Source organism: Chiloscyllium punctatum, chromosome 3, assembly GCF_047496795.1.
Source record: "Chiloscyllium punctatum isolate Juve2018m chromosome 3, sChiPun1.3, whole genome shotgun sequence".
NCBI lineage: Eukaryota > Metazoa > Chordata > Chondrichthyes > Orectolobiformes > Hemiscylliidae > Chiloscyllium > Chiloscyllium punctatum.
In genome coordinates this window covers 105,993,872-106,010,468 of record NC_092741.1, presented here as the reverse complement: position 1 = coordinate 106,010,468, position 16,597 = coordinate 105,993,872, and the positions used below count along the sequence as shown (strand labels likewise).

Below are 16,597 nucleotides of genomic sequence, written 5' to 3'. Positions count from 1 at the left end.
GGTGGTGTTAAATGACAAAAGTGATGGTGTGGGAGGCAAAATAGTTTGTGGAAACCTCGTCTCTGTGACACAAATTTCATGATACCTGGCACCTGTTGTAAAAGCAAATCTATAATGTGAATTAGACATTGTTGTAATAGATATTGCTCATTGATATTTGAAGAAGGTGCAGTGAACATGGTGGCAAGTACAAGTATTACTTTCTCTAAGAAAGTTGCATTTATATACCACTTTAAACGTGTCACAAGGTACTTAACATGGGTATTATCAATCAGAATTTAATACTGCATCTTGTAAGGAGGTGAAACTGGTGGATAGATTGTTCAGAATCCAATCTTGAGTAGCTTAAAGGAGAAGAGTTAAGAAATAGGTTTAGCAACTTAAGAGTGGTCTAATTAAAATTGGGTATTATTGAAAATTTCAAAAGCATGAACATCTGTGGAAAGTGGAGTTCGGAGATTTAAAGGGATGACCCAAGCTATAGAAGGGATATGAAAACATGGATTTCGTTTTAAAATGCATGTTGTTCTTTAATTGGTACCATTGTTGAACCTACATGCTATGATAAAGGAAGGAGAGTTTTAGATCGTGTTTATAGAGGGGGTAAATGTGTGAAGCCAGCTAAAAGTGCCTTTGGAGTTGAGACTGTAAAGGTATGAATGAAGGTTCAGCAATAGATGCTTATCTCTGTGTCATATGGCACCAGTAGTGGCTACGGAGCAGAGTTTGAGACAGTGGTCTCACAATCATTAGTGTAGGTTTGAAATAATGAAAATATGGAGATATTGATGGGCGGCATGATAGCTCAGTGGTTAGCACGGCTGCCTCAGCGCCAGAGACCTGGGTTCAATTCCTGCCTCAGGCAACTGTCTGTGTGGAGTTTGCACATTCTCCCTGTGTTTTTGTGGGTTTCCTCCAGGTGCTCCAATTTCCTCCCACAGTCCGTGGCCATGCAAAATTACCTGTAGTTTTTTTTTAGATTAGATTACATTACATTACACTACAGTGTGGAAACAGGCCCTTCGGCCCAACAAGTCCACACCGCCCCGCCGAAGCGCAACCCACCCATACCCCTACATCTACCCCTTACCTAACACTACGGACAATTGTAGCATGGCCAATTCACCTGCCCTGCACATCTTTGGACTGTGGGAGGAAACCGGAGCACCCGGAGGAAACCCACACAGACACGGGGAGAATGTGCAAACTCCACACAGTCAGTCACCTGAGGCGGGAATTGAACCCGGGTCTCTGGCGCTGTGAGGCAGCAGTGCTAACCACTGTGCCGCCCACGTAGTGTTAGGTGAAGGGGTAAATGTAGGGGAATGGGTCTGGGTGGTTGCTCCTCGGAGGGTCGGTGTGGGCTTTGTTGGGCAGAAGGGCCTGTTTATGCACTGTAAGTAATCTAATCTTAAATACAAAATTGAGATCATTGAGTGATAAGAGGGTCAGTGCGAATCCGATGGGCCAAATGGCCTGTTTCACAGAATCCCTACAGTATGGATTCTATGAATCCTTTCAAGTTTCACAACATCTTGCCTATACTGGGAGACCAGAATTGAATGCAGTATTCCGAAAGTGGCCTGATCAATGTCTTGTACAGCTGCAACATGACCTCCCAACCCCTGTACTCAATGCATTCACCAACAAAGGCAAGCATACCGAATGCTGCTTTCACCATTCTGTGACTCCACTTTCAAGGAACTATGAACTTGTACTCCAAGGTCTCTTTGGTGGGCAGCACTCCACAGGACCTTGCCATCAATTTAGAAGTCCGCCCTGATTTGCTTTAGCAAAATGCAGCACCTCACGTTTATCTAAATTAAATTTGATCTGCCACTCTTCAGTCCGTTTGCCCATCTGGTCGAGGTCCCTTTATACTTTGAGACAATTATCGTCACAGTCTACTACACCACCAATTTTAGAGTCCTTTGCAAACTTACTAACTTTTCCAGCCTATTTTCACATCCAAATCATTTATATAAATGACCAAAAGTAGTGGGCCCCACACCGATCCCTATGGCACTCCACTGGTCACAGGCCTCTGGTCTGAAAAGGAACCCTCCACCACCACTCTGTCTCCTACCTTCGAGCCAATTTTGTATCAAAATGGCTCGCTGTCCCTGTATTCCATGTGATCTAATGTTGCTAACCAGTCTACCACGTGGGACTTTGTCGAATGCCTTGCTGAAGTCTCCTATCTTTCGTTCTTTCCTTGATAAGCATTGTTGCTCTAGCTAACTTCAATCTTGATGGGAATATTCCAAAATCAAGGAAGATTTGGAAAATCATCGGACCCACCATTTCTGTAGTTCTGTCTTTTACATTTTGACTGTATGAGAGGAGAGTGGTGAGTGGTTGGCAGCTCTCTCCTCCCATACAGTATAAATATTGACTTCCCCTTTAGTTGGTGATATTGTGATGATTGCAAGATGAAATATTTGACAAAATATCTCTTCCTGGAGGTCCATTAGAGTTTAGTCCCTTGGGTTTCTCCCAGTATTTGATCTCTGCTAATGCTAATTAATTTCCTCGTTCCTATCAGTTCCTCAACTACTTATTTTCTGATATGTGGCTTGTTTGTTTTCTCTGTGAAAAAGGGCTCACGTGTTGTTCCATGTTTTTGGCTTTTTGTCATTCACTATAAAATCATCTTCTGTCTCTGCTTCTTGTAAATAACTTTCAAGCTGTTTTTTTATATCACTGCCCTACCTTACTATTGGGCTTTACTTTTTCCCATTACTTTGGCTTTTTGGTGGCTCTTTGCTAACATCGAAAACATTCCCAATCTTCAGGCTTTCCACTATTTGCAACATTACATGCTCTTTTCAAAAATAAAACTATCCTTAATCCCCTTAGAAAGTTCTGGTTCTGCCTCACTCAATTTCTATTGTCTGATATATCTTCAAATATTTTGTCTTGTTTCTTCAGATAGTTCCCTTGTTTTAATCACAAAAGCTCTGAATCTGTTTACTCAGTCGTGCTTAACCAGCTTTCTATTCATACCTATGTAATTGGCTCCCTGTTCATAGACAATTGTTGTGACTAAGAAAGGCAGGTAGATCCAGAAAGTAGCAATGGAAGAGTGTCAGCGCTTGCAGTTGTCTGACAGGTTTGAAATTCATGCTGCTTGGGTGAACAAGAACATAGAATGCAAGGAGAATAAGCAGACTGATCATCATGTCATGGCATATTGTGTCCTTTAGAGAAGGAAAATATCATCCTTACCTGGTCTGGCTTACATGTGACTCCAGATTTACAGTCTTAATTGTCCTTAGGAATGGAAGTAAATACTGGCCTATTCAGCGATGCCTTCATCCCAGGAATAAATTCAACAAAAGCTATTCAAGTGGGAGGACTCAATAGTTGCAGTTAGACATAGCAACTTTAGAGGGTTAGATACTGGTCTCTGCAGCCAATGTCATGAATCTTAAAAGCTGTATTACATCACCAGTACATCTAGTGATTGGAGAGGAACTTGGAGTTGGAGGTGACAGATCATGTTAACATGGTCCATGATATAATTAGGACTTAAAGAGGTTCTGTTGAGTATGAGTAGCTAGGATCAAATTGATATAGGATATAAAAGGTGTCAGAGTTGAATTTGTGACACTAAGATTGGTTTGGGGTATTGGCACCACTACTAGGAGCTGAAACATAACAAATTGCTAGGGAAACTCAGCAGATCCAGCATTACCTGTGTGAAGAAAGCAGAATTAACATTTTGAGTCCAGTGACTCTTCAGGACTGTTATTGATGAGGGAAAACTTAATGTCTAAACTGAAGTTGAAGTGGGCGGGGTAGGGGTCGGTGGAGAGGGTTGGAAGATGAGTAGATAGGTAGAGATGGAGACTAGTGAAAGGGCACAATATGAAAGAGATTGGTGAACAAAGATTATGGATAGCAGGCCAGGACAGAAGATAAATTGAATGAGATGATAAGAGCTAAGAGTGAGAAAATGGATTTGCTGTGCTGAATGTAACCCATATAATATGATAACGAGCCTAGAGTCTATGGGAATGGGTGACTTCTGAAAACAATCCATGTCATAACTGGGTGTTCGGTGCGTAAAAAACATGGAAGGATTGAATCAGGCTGGAAAGTTGTTGAACTCAGTTTGAGCCCTAGAAGTTGCCGTGTCCCAAAGTGGAAAATGAGATGTTCTTTGAACTTGCACTGATGATCACTGGAAAACTGCAGTAGACTTGCAAAAGAAATATTGGTCAGGGAACATGGTGTCTTGAAGTGACAGGCAACTGGAAGTTTGGGGTCATTTCTCTGAAGAGTGTAGGTGTTCTGCAAAGCATTTTTGTCTCCCAACTGTTGAAGGAGAGCACATTGTGAACAGTAAATACTGTAGACTAAATTGACTTAAGTACAAGTAATCACTACTTCAACTGGAAGGTGCATCTGACGATCCTTGGAGGTAAAAAGGCAGGTATTAAACTGACTACGATTTTGTGGGAAAGTACTGTGGGAGTCTGAGGTAGTGTGTATCAATGTGTCCTGGAGTGAACTATTCCTGCAGAATGCTGACTGGTGAAATGTGTGTCTGATCGTGGCATGCTATTGGAGCTAACGGAAATGGCAACTTACAATACTTTGGATGCAGAGGCTGGTATGGTGGTAAGTGAGGACCAGAGGGATGCTATTATTACTCTGGAAGGGAAGGAAAGAGGGCAGAAGTATGGGTGGTGGGCCAAATATTACTGAGGGCCCTGTTGACCACACTGCAGGGAATCCTTTGGTTGAGTGAAAAGATGGAATATCTGAGAGGAGGTAAAAGAGAAGTTGCTCAAAATGATGAGTTTGGCCAGACAGAGGAGAGTGGCGATGGTTGGGGACCGCTCAGGAACTCTTCAAGAAGATATGAAAAGCCTAAAGATCATCCTGATTGGGGGATGGACATGTAAAAGGATTGCGCATCCATGGTGAAAAGACAGCCATTGCTGTCCGCCAAAAAGAAATTTTGAAATTCGCATAAAGCATCAGAAGAATTATGGATATAAGTCGGGAGGGACTGGACAAGGGGAGGAAAAATACAGTCAGGGTAGGAAGAACTAAGTCCTATTGGGGCTGAAACAGGTAGATACAATGGACCTGGGGAGTTCTGTTGTGGATTTTGGGAATAAGTTAGAAGTGGGCTGTATGGGATTGGGAACTGAGAGAGGAGGTTGCCCTGGGGTGATTCCCCAGGTTGGTGACAGTCATAGACACAATACCTGATGCTCATTGGTGGGGTTGTAAGCGGGAGCGATAAGAGAACGTGTCCAAAAGCTGATGCCCAGCCTCTGCAACATAGAGCGCAGCCCCCCCTACAACCTTGCGATTTCAAATAAACCTGTTGTACTATCACCTTGTCATGTGACTTCTGATTATAGCTATATGACCAGCTGAATGTCTTTATTTTGACTGGGTGCTGAACGAGCATGCAGCAGTATTATCTTGTAGATTTACCTAAGTTTCAAGATACTTGATGTGTTGTGGGAATTGTAACCTTCTGTTAACAATGGGGTGGGAGTGTATTGGAGAACTAGCCATTTCAACAGGAGGACTCTGAAAGAACTGGAGTTAAAAGAGCAAGTCATTTTTCACAGTTGGTTGACGTTGTAACGATTAATAATGACACAAAGAATTATGCTTCAAATGGATAAATATGGATGACCGGGACTGGCACAATGTAAAAGTGTTAAGAAATTACACTCATTTCTGAATAATGAAAGACTTTTGCCTGTGTAACCTACCTGAAGCAATTGCAACTATTGGTCACTCATTAAGTATTACTGACATGAGAACCTCTCTTTGTTTTGTTCCCCAGTCTCCTCCCCATGCCGTGGGTTTGCCTCCAAGCATCCTCAACCTAACTGGAGAAGACCTTTGCACAGAGAAGGGATGCATTGTTTCTGAAGCTCTAGTAAGTATTATTTTTACTAGAAGGTCAATTTGTGTGTCTCTGTGTATCATGCTAGCTAGAAACACTGTTTCACACCATCAAATAGGACTTGAACCTGGGCCCTTCAGTAAGTCACTATTGAGGTAAAAACAATAACTGCAGGTGCTGGAAAGCAAATACTGGATTAGTGGTGCTGGAAGAGCACAGCAGTTCAGGCAGCATCCAACGAGCAGCGAAATCGACGTTTCGGGCAAAGGCCCTTCATCAGGAATAAAGGCAGTGAGCCTGAAGCGTGGAGAGATAAGCTAGAGGAGGGTGGGGGTGGGGAGAAAGTAGCATAGAATACAGTGGGTGAGTGGGGGAGGAGATGAAGGTGATAGGTCAAGCAGGAGAGGGTGGAGTGGATAGGTGGAAAAGGAGCTAGGCAGGTCGGACAAGTCCGGACAAGTCAAGGAGACAGTGCTGAGCTGGAAGTTTGAAACTAGGATGAGGTGGGGGAAGGGGAAATGAGGAAGCTGTTGAAGTCCACATTGATGCCGTGGGGTTGAAGTGTTCCGAGGCGGGAGATGAGGCGATCTTCCTCCAGGCGTCTGGTGGTGAGGGAGCGGTGGTGAAGGAGGCCCAGGACCTCCATATCCTCGGCAGAATGGGAGGGGGAGTTGAAATGTTGGGCCACGGGGCGGTTTGGTTGATTGGTGCACGTATCCCGGAGATGTTCCCTAAAGCGCTCTGCTAGGAGGCGCCCAGTCTCCCCAATGTAGAGGAGACCACATCGGGAGCAACGGATACAATAAATGATATTAGTGGATGTGCAGGTAAAACCTTGATGGATGTGGAAGGCTCCTTTAGGGCCTTGGATCGAGGTGAGGGAGGAGGTGTGGGCACAGGTTTTACAGTTCCTGCGGTGGCAGGGGAAAGTGCCAGAATGGGAGGGTGGGTCGTAGGGGGGTGTGGACCTGACCAGGTAGTCACTGAGGGAACGGTCTTTGCGGAAGGCGGAAAGGGATGGAGATCTTGTCCACATCCTGCACCTCCGCCCTCAGACCCCACCCCTCCAACCGTAACAAGGGCAGGACGCCCCGGAGCTCACCTTCCACCCTACAAACCTTCGCATAAACCAAATCATCCGCCGACATTTCCGCCACCTCCAAAAAGACCCCACCACCAGGGATATATTTCCCTCCCCACCCCTTTCCGCCTTCTGCAAAGACCGTTCCCTCCGTGACTACCTGGTCAGGTCCACACCCCCCTACGACCCACCCTCCCATTCTGGCACTTTCCCCTGCCACCGCAGGAACTGTAAAACCTGTGCCCACACCACCTCCCTCACCTCTATCCAAGGCCCTAAAGGAGCCTTCCACATCCATCAAAGTTTTACCTGCACATCCACTAATATCATTTATTGTATCCGTTGCTCCCGATGTGGTCTCCTCTACATTGGGGAGACTGGGCGCCTCCTAGCAGAGCGCTTTGGGAACATCTCCGGGATACGCGCACCAATCAACCAAACCGCCCCGTGGCCCAACATTTCAACTCCCCCTCCCATTCTGCCGAGGATATGGAGGTCCTGGGCTTCCTTCACCGCCGCTCCCTCACCACCAGACGCCTGGAGGAAGATCGCCTCATCTTCCGCCTCGGAACACTTCAACCCCAGGGCATCAATGTGAACTTCAACAGCTTCCTCATTTCCCCTTCCCCCACCTCATCCTCGTTTCAAACTTCCAGCTCAGCACTGTCTACTTGACTTGTCCGACCTGCCTAGCTCCTTTTCCACCTATCCACTCCACCCTCTCCTGCTTGACCTATCACCTTCATCTCCTCCCCCACTCACCCATTGTATTCTATGCTACTCTCTCCCCACCCTCCTCTAGCTTATCTCTCCACGCTTCAGGCTCACTGCCTTTATTCCTGATGAAGGGGTTTTGCCTGAAACGTCGATTTCGCTGCTCGTTGGATGCTGCCTAAACTGTTGTGCTCTTCCAGCACCACTAATCCAGTTAGTCACTATTATGCTACTGAATAATATGGTTAAAACCTTTCACCTGGTCGAACGATAATATGAATTTAGCTTTCTATTTCAAAATTAAGCATGCAGTTTGAGATGAGACATGACCATCATCAGAAATGCAAGAAAGCAAATGTTGTTTGTAGTATGCAAAATGAATGGATTTAATGAAAAGTAAGTTGCATTTTCTTTTGATGAAAAATAAACCTGAAACTGAACCTTTCAAGTCTGAGTGGTAAGGTTTCTGTGTCATGCCAAATCAGCAATCTCTGCTAGCTGGTGATAGAGGAGCTACAATTATATTCCATGCTCCAGAATGGGGTGAAGAATTAGCCATATTTGCACTCCTGATTACTGTCCAGTCAGTTCTTTATTGTGTCCAGATATAGTTTTGCATCTTATGAGACATCTCTCAGAATTATGCAGAGCAAGTAGACCCCGTTTGAGACTTTGACAAAGGTCTCCATTTAGAGTCGCACATATCTATTTTCTGATTTTTGTGGAATATAGTTTTTACAACTGCAGATGATTACATAGAATAATCCTTAATTTTAAGATTTAGGCTGGTGAAGTGAAATGTTAATTATTCTTGTCCTAATTAGCAAATAGACCAAATAAAGTAACTTTGGCTTCTTACACATGCTTTTAATGCATTATAGTCTGTGAGGTTTTGTAGCGTACTTCCAGTTTGTAAGCAAATGGAAAAAGCTGTATAAAGTCAAACAATAGTTGTTTTTGGTTTGCTTTGATGAAGAATGTTAACAAATTTTCTGCTTTTCTTGGAATCATGCTATCATTCCTTTGTGTTTAACAAAAGAAGCAGATGTGATCTTGGCTCAAATCTCCTGATAAATTACCTAGCACCCCCCCAAGTGTTGCAGTGTTGAACTCGATTCCCTGAAGCTTCATGTCCCTTTAAACTCTTGATTCGCAGAGATGTCAGTCACTGTTTTCCATGCTGAACCTTGAGTCTTAGCCAGGCTGTTGCATTGTTTTCAGTAGAAAAGAGCATATGTTTTTGGAAAGCTAAATGTTTTGGAAGGTTCATTAGTCCAGCTAGACTTACCTCTTTAAATAGGGATGTGTGACAGTGCTTATTAATGGAGAGTGTCACAATTAGGTGGAATGAGGTTGATTGACTCTTGTCTTTTCCCAATCCTTGCTGATCACAACAGGGATTTGAAAAGGAGGATGTACTTGCCAATTAATTGTTTGAATGTTTGTGTATCTCTTTTATTAACACTAATCAGACAGGGTTTCTTGAATTTTAATAGAATCTGAATAGCTTTAATTGTACTTGTATAAGTAAAATAAACTGTGTGGCATGGTGGCTCAGTAGTTAGCACTGCTGTCTTCAAGCACCAGGGGCCTAGATTTAATTGCAGCATTGAGTGACTGCACCACTTTGGCCAAATCCATGTTATTGAAGTATTGTTTTCATTCTCTTCCTATTACACTTTGAGATATATTGACTGCTGTATTTGCTGCCCTGTACATATGGGGTATTTCATGCAGTGACTGCTTGCAAGTGGCTTGAAAACAATATTGCGTGCATTTCTGGTCTCCTTCCTATCGGAAAGATGTTGTGAAACTTGAAAGCGTTCAGAAAAGATTTACAAGGATGTTGCCTAGGTTGAGGGATTTGAGCTAAAAGGAGAGGCTGAACAGGCTGGGGCTGTTTTCCCTGGAGCGTCAGAGGCTGAGGGGTGACCTTATAGAGTTTTACAAAATTGAGGGGCATGGATAGGATGAATAGGCAAAGTCTTTTCCCTGGGGTTGGGGAGTTCAGAACAAGAGGGGTTTAGGGTGAGAGGGGAAAGATATAAAAGAGACCTAAGGCGCAACGTTTTCACGCAGAGGATGGTGCGTGTATGGAATGAGCTGCCAGAGGATGTGGTGGAGGCTGGTACAATTGCAACATTTAAAAGGCATTTAGGTGGGTATATACATAGGAAGGGTTTGGATGGATATGGGCCGGGTGCTGGCAGGTGGGACTAGATTGGGTTGGCATGGATGGGTTGGACCGAAGGGTCTGTTTCCATGCTGTACATCTGACTCTGACTCTGACTCTGACTACATTTTCAAGGGTAACCCCTGAGTCGTACTGCCGAACTGTAGCCAACCAGCACACCAGCTCTCCGCCCTAGATCTCTTCATTGCAGACTGCCGACATGACATTGGCTGCCTCAATTTCCTCTCTTTCCTCCCCCCCCCCCCCCCCCAAACCTCCAACGTGCTGCAGTCCACTCGCTCCGCAACAGCTCCCCAGTTTGCCATCAAACCTGCTGACAAAGGCAGGGCAGTGATAGTCTGCAGAGTGGACCTCTGTTGCAGAGGACAAACGCCATCTCTCCAACACCCCTTGCCCACAGCTCATCAAGCCAAAATCACCTGCACTGTCCATGCCCTCATTGCCTCCGCTGATCTCCCCTCCACTGCCTCCAAACTCATAGTCCACCAGCCCCGTACTGCCCGGCTCTACCCGCTCCCCAACATCCACAAGCCCAACTATCCCGGCCAACTCATCATCTCGGCATGCTTCTGTCCCACCAAACTCCTCTCTTCCTTCCTCAACTCCATCCTGTCCCTCTTCAGGCACTTCCCACCTACATCCGCAATACCAGCCACACCCTCCATCTCCTCAGGAAGTTCCATTCCCCAGCCCCCAGCGCTTTATCTTCAGTATGAACATGCAGTCCTTCTACCCATCCATACCCCACAAAGATGGTCTGCAGGCCCTCCGCTTCTTCCTCTCCACAGACCCATTCAGTTCCCCTCCACCAATACCCTCCTCTGCCTCACCGAACCCATCCTCACCCTCAATAACCTTTTCCCATTTCCTCCAATTCAAGAGGTGGCCATAAGCACTCGGATGTGACCCAGCTACAACCTGCCTCTTTGGCTATATTGAACAGTCCCTTTTCAGTACCTAGCCGTTACGTCGATGACTGCATTGGTGCAGCATCCTGCACCCAGGATGAACTGGAGCAGTTCATCTATTTTTGCCCACAGCTTCCGCCCCACCCTCAAGTTCACTTGGTCCATCTCAGGCACCTCCTTCCCTTTGCTCGACCTCACCATTTCCATCTGTGGCGACAGTTTCCAGACAGATGTTTACTACACACCTACAGACTCCTATAATTACCTTTACTACACTACCTCTCGCCGGTAACCTGCAAGAACTCCATCCCATTCTCCCAATTCCTCCACCTCCGAAACGCCTGCTCAGTCGAAGAGATGTTCCACTTGCAAGCATCCCAGATGTCCACCTGTTTTGAACAAGGTGCTTTTCCTCCCTCTGTCATCCAGACAGGCCTCTGCCACACCACCTCCATTCCCCGTTCCACTGCTCTAAATACCACCCATGCAATAAAGACAGAGTCCCCCTTGTCCTCACCTATCATCCAAGCAGCCTCCACATCCAACGCATCATTCTTAAATGCTTCTGCCAACTCCAACTAGACCCCATCACCAAGAACATCTTCTCTTCCCTACCCCTCTTTGCCTTCCGCAAGGACCGTCCCCTTTGACAGTCCTTGGTTTGCACCACCACTCCCCTCGGACCCCCCCATGTACCTTCCCCTGCAACTGGAAAAGATGCAAAACCTGCTGGTACACCAATCCCCTCACCTCAATTCAGGGCCCAAAACAGTCCTTCCAGGTGTCAGAGGTTCACCTGCCTCTCTTCCAACCAAGTTTACTGCATCAGGTGTTCCCAATGTGGTTGTCTTGGGGAACAGTTCACTAAACATTGCAGCTGGGCCAGCAAGGGCCGACCGGACCTCCCAGTCACCGCCCACTTCAATTCCCCTAACCACTCCCTTTCAGGCATGACCATTCCATTGCCACAATGAACCACACTGCAAATTGGAGGAACAACACCTCATCTTCCCCGTGGGCAGGCCTACAGCCCAGAGGACTCAACATTGATTCTTCAATTTCAAATAACCTCCCTTCCCAGCCCCTCCCTATCCCTTCCACTGTTCCCTGGCACCAACTGGATTCATTCCTCCCGTTGACCAACCAGGTTATACCCTCGACCTGTCTTTACCTATCCTCACTTCACCACCCTGCCCTCTCCACCCATTTTTGTCTGCAGCTCCCCCCACACCCACCTGAATTGTCAACTTCTCCATATACTGAGGCTGCCTGGCTTTGTGTTTTCCAGCCCTCTGCTTGTCTATTCAAGCCAATTGAGGCATGACTCTTGGCTATTAATTTGTCAGTCTTATTCTAGGAAACTTCATTATCTAATTAAAACATCGTACATTTTCTCATTGCCATTATATTCCAACTTCTTTCTCTTGAGCCAGTTTTTAAAAAAGAAATGCCATTTCAGTACCAGAACCAATTAAACATTTTTAAGATGATCTGGAACTTTTAATGAAGATTAAGTTCAAATGCTAGATGTAATTTAAATTTTTATAAGATACAAATTGATTGCTTTTTGAAATGTTTTTTAGTAGCTTGAGCAGTAAATTTTAAGCAGCGTTGTGATCAGTGTAAATATTGGCTGCACTGCAGGTTTGCAGTATTGCATAAACTGTTTGTATTAAAATGTTAATGACCCACACAGCAATGTAAATCAATACCACAAAAATCTATTACATAATTTTCATTGTAATTTGGCATGAACTAAACTCTTTTTATTGGCTTCAGGTTAAATTACCTTTCTCATTTTTTTGTATAGTGAAATATTGAGGGTCTGCCATATAGCTTTATTATTGTTGATGTGCTTCTGAAGGAACCACTCTGCCATCAAGCTTAATAGTTTATATTTATCTGATTAAACTGATTGTGACTTGATTAGTATTACTTCTTTTGCATTTGTAATTTCTGGAGTATTTCTAGAAAGAATTTCTAGAGTTTGGAAACTTTACATTTGTGGAGGGAAAACTGTCAACTTGGATTGAAAAGAATAGTGTAGCTTAAATGTTATTAGTGAAATGTTGTTTAGTTCCTATTTTCTAAATGGGCTGAAAATTAATGATTCCAAGCACAGGTTACAAAAGAAAAGAAAAAAAGCACTCAGTTGGAATTATATTTAGGAAGCATAAGTTTTCAAATGCTTTAACTGTATGCAAAACTGTTGCAATCTTGCAAATAGTTTGAAATGGATCTCTGTAGTTGCAATAAAGACTAAGTTTTGAAAATAGTCAGCAGGCATGTAGTCACCATGGAAAATGTTGAGGTATAACATGTTTTAAGCAAGTGCAGAGGGTAGGGATAGACAAACTCCTTGCTGCTGAGCTTTTCCTTTTGCCAACCACATCTGAAATTTCACTGCTTAGAAAAGCACTGACTGGATTACAGTTATTTACATTAGTTAGTTTAATGGTGCATAGTCCTTTTGACTTGGTGTAATGCAATTTAGTGTGAATTAAATATTCAGTATTCCCCTGGCCTCTATTGCCAGGCATATCTTGCAACTTTGCAGTAAGATAGAGGAATTATGGATGAGTGATAGAAGCTAATATCCGCTCTTATTCCGATAGTTCTGTTGTAGAAAGTCTTCAGTTCAGCTGGAACTGCCTTTCATTTCACTCAGCTTGCAGCTTTGAAGAGCTTCTGTTTGTTTGCACTTATTTATGTAAGCAGATTTCACAAGAATTTGGTAGGCTTTACACATAATTTTGATTTGGTTTGATCTGCGCAATGTAGTATAGATGAGTGTTATTTTATGTGTGGCTGTATTTGTGCCCTTGTTAATTAAGACCTTTATCACAATGCACCTTCACTTGTGCTCCTCTACAATGTCTTGCTATTTTCCTCAGATTTTGAGGAAAAATTGAGAACCCATTGTGTACTTCAATTACTTGCGCATATTTCTACTTTCTGGCAAAATTCTAGCTAGTAGGTTAAAGTGCATGCAGTTTCACAATGGTTCACATGGGCATTACCAGTTGAGCTCCAGGCTGCTCTAGTTGCCCGTTTGTGTGTCTCACTGATGAATATGAGTTCGTTTTTTATTGCACTGATTTCAGTCTTAGTGGTATTTCACTATAAGAACTGGGCAGCAAATTTGCAGCCATATTTAGATGAAATTTTGCATTGGAATTATGACTGCCTTTAAACTGGAATGCAGCCTAATTAAAGTAATGGATTACTGCAGAAGAAAAAAAAATCCCTTCACTAAATCACTTTCACTTTTTTGACTGATTTGACTTAAACTTATACATTTTGATCCTATCTCATGTCAACTTGACTCAGTAGTAGCAAGGTTCCAATTCACTGATCTATCCCCAGGTTGTAAACAGTAACCTATTTGGTAGTTTTATGTAATTCTTGACTGGGGGAAATTGGGTCAGGAGTTTGTACTGTCCTGTTACTAGGACATTAAAAAAATGTGTGCGAGTAGGCTATTTGGCTTTTTCCAGGTACAATCTTAGCTGACCTTCAATTCAACTCCAGCTATAAGTGCTATCTCCATATCCCTTAATTTCGGAAGAGCAATCCACTCATCCCATTTTCTTGTTCACTTTCCATTGTTCTTCAAATTTATTTCCCTCATTGACTATCTAAGAGAATACAGAAGATTCATAATCATTTCAGTGACAATTTTCTCTGTCCTAAATAGGTGACCCCTTTATTCTGAGGCCATAACACCATGATTACCATTAATAATTTCCCAAAGTCCTCATTTTTCACTAGACCTGGATTGCCACTATTTACAAAATGTATCTTGGTTTCTATCATGAAGGCAAAATTGAAATTTTATTTTAATGCCACTATCATTTCATTATTTATTCCCCATTTTAGTTTCTCCTGTACCTGTCTCAAAGGATGATATGCTTGTTGAATCTTCCTTCATATGTACCTGTGGAAACTTTTAAAAACTGTTCTTTCTTGCATCTCTAATTCATTATTTATCAATTCTTTATCAGCTTATTGCCAATTTTTGCTGAATTCTGAAATGCTTCCAGTCTTCAGGTTTGTTGTTCTTTTTGGTAACAAACTTTTTATTTTAATAATATCCAAATTTCTTTTTGAACTATTGTTGGATGGCTTCTGTAAAGGAAGCCATCCTGCAAAGGAAATTTATATTTATTGTAAATACATTTAAATGTTTACCATTGTCCATCTACGATCCCATCCTTTTACAATTTGTTTATGTTATATGCATACATACTGGCTAGGCCAGCATTTATTGCCCATCTTGAACTGCCTTTGAATGGAATGGCTTGCTAAGCCACCTCCAGAGGGCAGTTAAAAGTTTATCACATTGCTGTGATAGTGAACCAGATGGGTTTGTTTGAAATGGCAATTAGGTTAGCTTTAATTCGAAATTGACACTTTACCATCTACCATAATGCCATTTTGTATTAAAGTTACTTCTCAATCTACTTTAGCCAACTTCATTGAATCATAGAAACCCCATAGAAGGGAAGCAGGCCATGTGGGTCATCGAGTCCACACTGACTGTCCAAAGCGCATTCCACCCCACCCCCCAACCCTATCCCTGTAGCTCTGCATTTCCTGTAGCTAATCCATCTAGCCTGCACATCTCTGGACACTATGGGCAATTAATCATAGCCAATCCTCCTAACTTGCATAGCTGTGGGAGTGAACCAGAGCACCCAGAGGAAACCAAATTGACACTGGGAGAATATGCAAACACAACACGGACAGTCACTCTGTGGTCCTTATATTTGCTTTGTTTACTTTGTTCAGATTTTGGATCCTGTATTTGGATTAGCCATGTCAATCAAATTCAGTATGACAGTTTAATACAATTGTTATTTCTTTGAAGCGTTGAAACGTTGCGAATGAAGCCTTTCTAATGGAATATTATTAGAGACAAATAGCCTTTTCCCAATTTGGATATAGAAATCCATCTTGGTGGGGGGGGGGGGGAAACAGTTGTCTTTTCCACTTGCTGTAACATGAATTGTCTGGTATAAAAGAAAACTAATATATGTCCCCTGCCCGAATTACTGTGTTACCATTGTATATACACAATCAGCTTCCTGGTTTACATTGTTTGACACAATAATTACTCTAAGCAATTCCAGGTAGAATATTATGCATCTCTTTCTTAGCTCCTTCCAAATTTATTCCACATTCTGATTGAGCTAAGATCTTTTCTGGTCCATCTATCCATCTTGTTTTGTAATAGCTGCTTCACCCTTTTACACGTAGCCTGTCATTTCTTAAAATGTTAAGTATCCTGAAATATTTAGTTCTCAGCTATGGCCACTCTTTAAGGTGTGAGTATTACAGCTTTAATTAAGCAAAATTAACTCATTTATTTCATATACATAGCTGAGATTTGCAGTGGTGTAGGTGGGATTTAATACAAGTGGAAACTATTTTATAAAGTTTGGTGCTTGAATGTAATACTAGTAAAGATATTTTTATTGTGTATAGCCAAGGGTGGGTTGCCAGACGACTGGAGCATAGCTGATGCTTTATTTAAGAAAAGCTGTAAGGAGAAGCCTGGGAACTGTAGACTAGTCCATCTGACATCAGTGGTGAGAAAGATGTTGGAGGGATTTCTGACAAATAGGGTTTACATGCATTTGAAGAGGCAAGAACTGATTGGGGATCGTCAGTGTAGGTTTGTGCATGGGAAATAGTGTCTCTCAAACTTGATTTTATTTGAGGACGTGACCAAAAAGAGAGTTGAGGGCAAAGCAGTAGACCATGTCTGCACTGACTTTAGAAAAGGTTCTGCGTGGCAGACTGGTTAGTAAAGTTAG

At 43.0% G+C, this 16,597-nt stretch overlaps 1 protein-coding gene across 3 annotated transcripts in view; it reads left to right on the top strand.

Annotated features, from left to right (window-relative positions):
- Window positions 1-16,597, top strand: part of smap1 (small ArfGAP 1) — a 225,258-nt gene that overhangs the window by 127,814 nt on the left and 80,847 nt on the right. For all 3 annotated transcript variants that reach the window (XM_072558021.1, XM_072558012.1, XM_072558002.1), the window contains one exon: window positions 5,819-5,914. In XM_072558021.1, coding sequence (XP_072414122.1) covers window positions 5,819-5,914 — 96 coding nt within the window. The remainder of the gene's footprint in view (window positions 1-5,818; window positions 5,915-16,597) is intronic.